General features: G+C 52.8%; 1 protein-coding gene across 3 annotated transcripts in view; it reads right to left on the reverse strand.

Annotated features, from left to right (window-relative positions):
* Ciita (class II major histocompatibility complex transactivator) overlaps positions 1–906 on the reverse strand; it is a 49,920-nt gene extending 49,014 nt beyond the window's left edge. For all 3 annotated transcript variants that reach the window (XM_076577871.1, XM_076577872.1, XM_016002443.3), the window contains exon 1: positions 509–906. In XM_076577871.1, the coding sequence (XP_076433986.1) occupies positions 509–791 (283 nt within the window). In that variant the 5' untranslated portion in view covers positions 792–906. The remainder of the gene's footprint in view (positions 1–508) is intronic.
* Positions 907–1,136: the final 230 nt, after the last annotated feature.

Below are 1,136 nucleotides of genomic sequence, written 5' to 3' on the forward strand. Positions count from 1 at the left end.
GGGTCTCATGTAGCACAGGTCTCACTCTACAGCCAAGGATGAGCTTGAATTTCTAATTCTCCTGATTCTGTCTCCCAAGTGCTGAAATTACAAAAGTGCACTATTACTTCCTGTTTAAGCAATGCTGGGATCAAACTTAGTGCTTTGTGCGTGTTAGGCGAGCACTACCAACTGGATCACATTCCCAGACAGTCTCTGTTTCTGACCTGAAGTGACTGATTGTACCTCTTCCCACTACATGGTGTGTCTGCTGGAAGCAGGAGTTCCTCTGACCACGGTAGAGCCCAGTATTGATGGAGCTTAGGCATGGACCAAGCAGGTAGTTAGCAGTATGCCCTGAGGATGCTCTGCTCGGTGTGGGAAGCATGCTGCACACCCTCAGCACCCAGCCACCCAGGTTTTCCAGGAGCTCTCCCTGCATCCTGTACACAGATTTCCCTTTCAGAGAGGAAGACACCTTAGGGCTGGCCACACCTCACTGCCCTGACTCAAAGGGATGCCAGCTTACCTCCATGGTCCCTGTAGCTGCTGCCCCTCTCTACCTCCGGGGCCTGGAGCCTGCTGCAGATCCAGCTTGAGCAAGCCAAGTCTAAATCCCCTTTCTCCAGCAGAGTCAGGGAAATCTTGCGGGCCAGAGCCTCGCCATCAGGCTCATGGAGCAGGGCACAGTGGTACTCCCGGGAGAGCAGCTCTTCTTCCAGCAGGCCATCCAGGAGGGCCTGAACCTGCCTGGGCTGCTGGTTGGAGAGCAGTGTCCGCACCTGAGCCAGAATGGCCTGGAAATGGTTCATGGCAGTGCCGAGGCAGGCCCCCGCCTGGAGTCTCCTCTCACCCAGCCTTGCAGCATCCAAAACATGAAGTGAGACCCAGGATGAAGGAACCTCTGCAGTCAGTGCTGCAGCCTATTCCTTCTTAGGAATGTTTCCTCATTCGTGAGCAGGCCAGGGTGCCGAGCAAGTGAGCGGAAATGAGTGCGGGGTGATTCGGATAGAGGTGAGGGAATTTCTGCTTTTCTTCCTGCTTGTAAATTTTACTTTATCTTTTTTTAATTTTTTTTTTTTTAGGTTTTTTGAGACAGGGTTTCTCTGTGTAGTCCTGACTCTCCTGGAACTCACTCTGTAGACCAGGCTGGCCTC

The sequence above is a fragment of the Peromyscus maniculatus genome, chromosome 8, assembly GCF_049852395.1.
Source record: "Peromyscus maniculatus bairdii isolate BWxNUB_F1_BW_parent chromosome 8, HU_Pman_BW_mat_3.1, whole genome shotgun sequence".
NCBI lineage: Eukaryota > Metazoa > Chordata > Mammalia > Rodentia > Cricetidae > Peromyscus > Peromyscus maniculatus.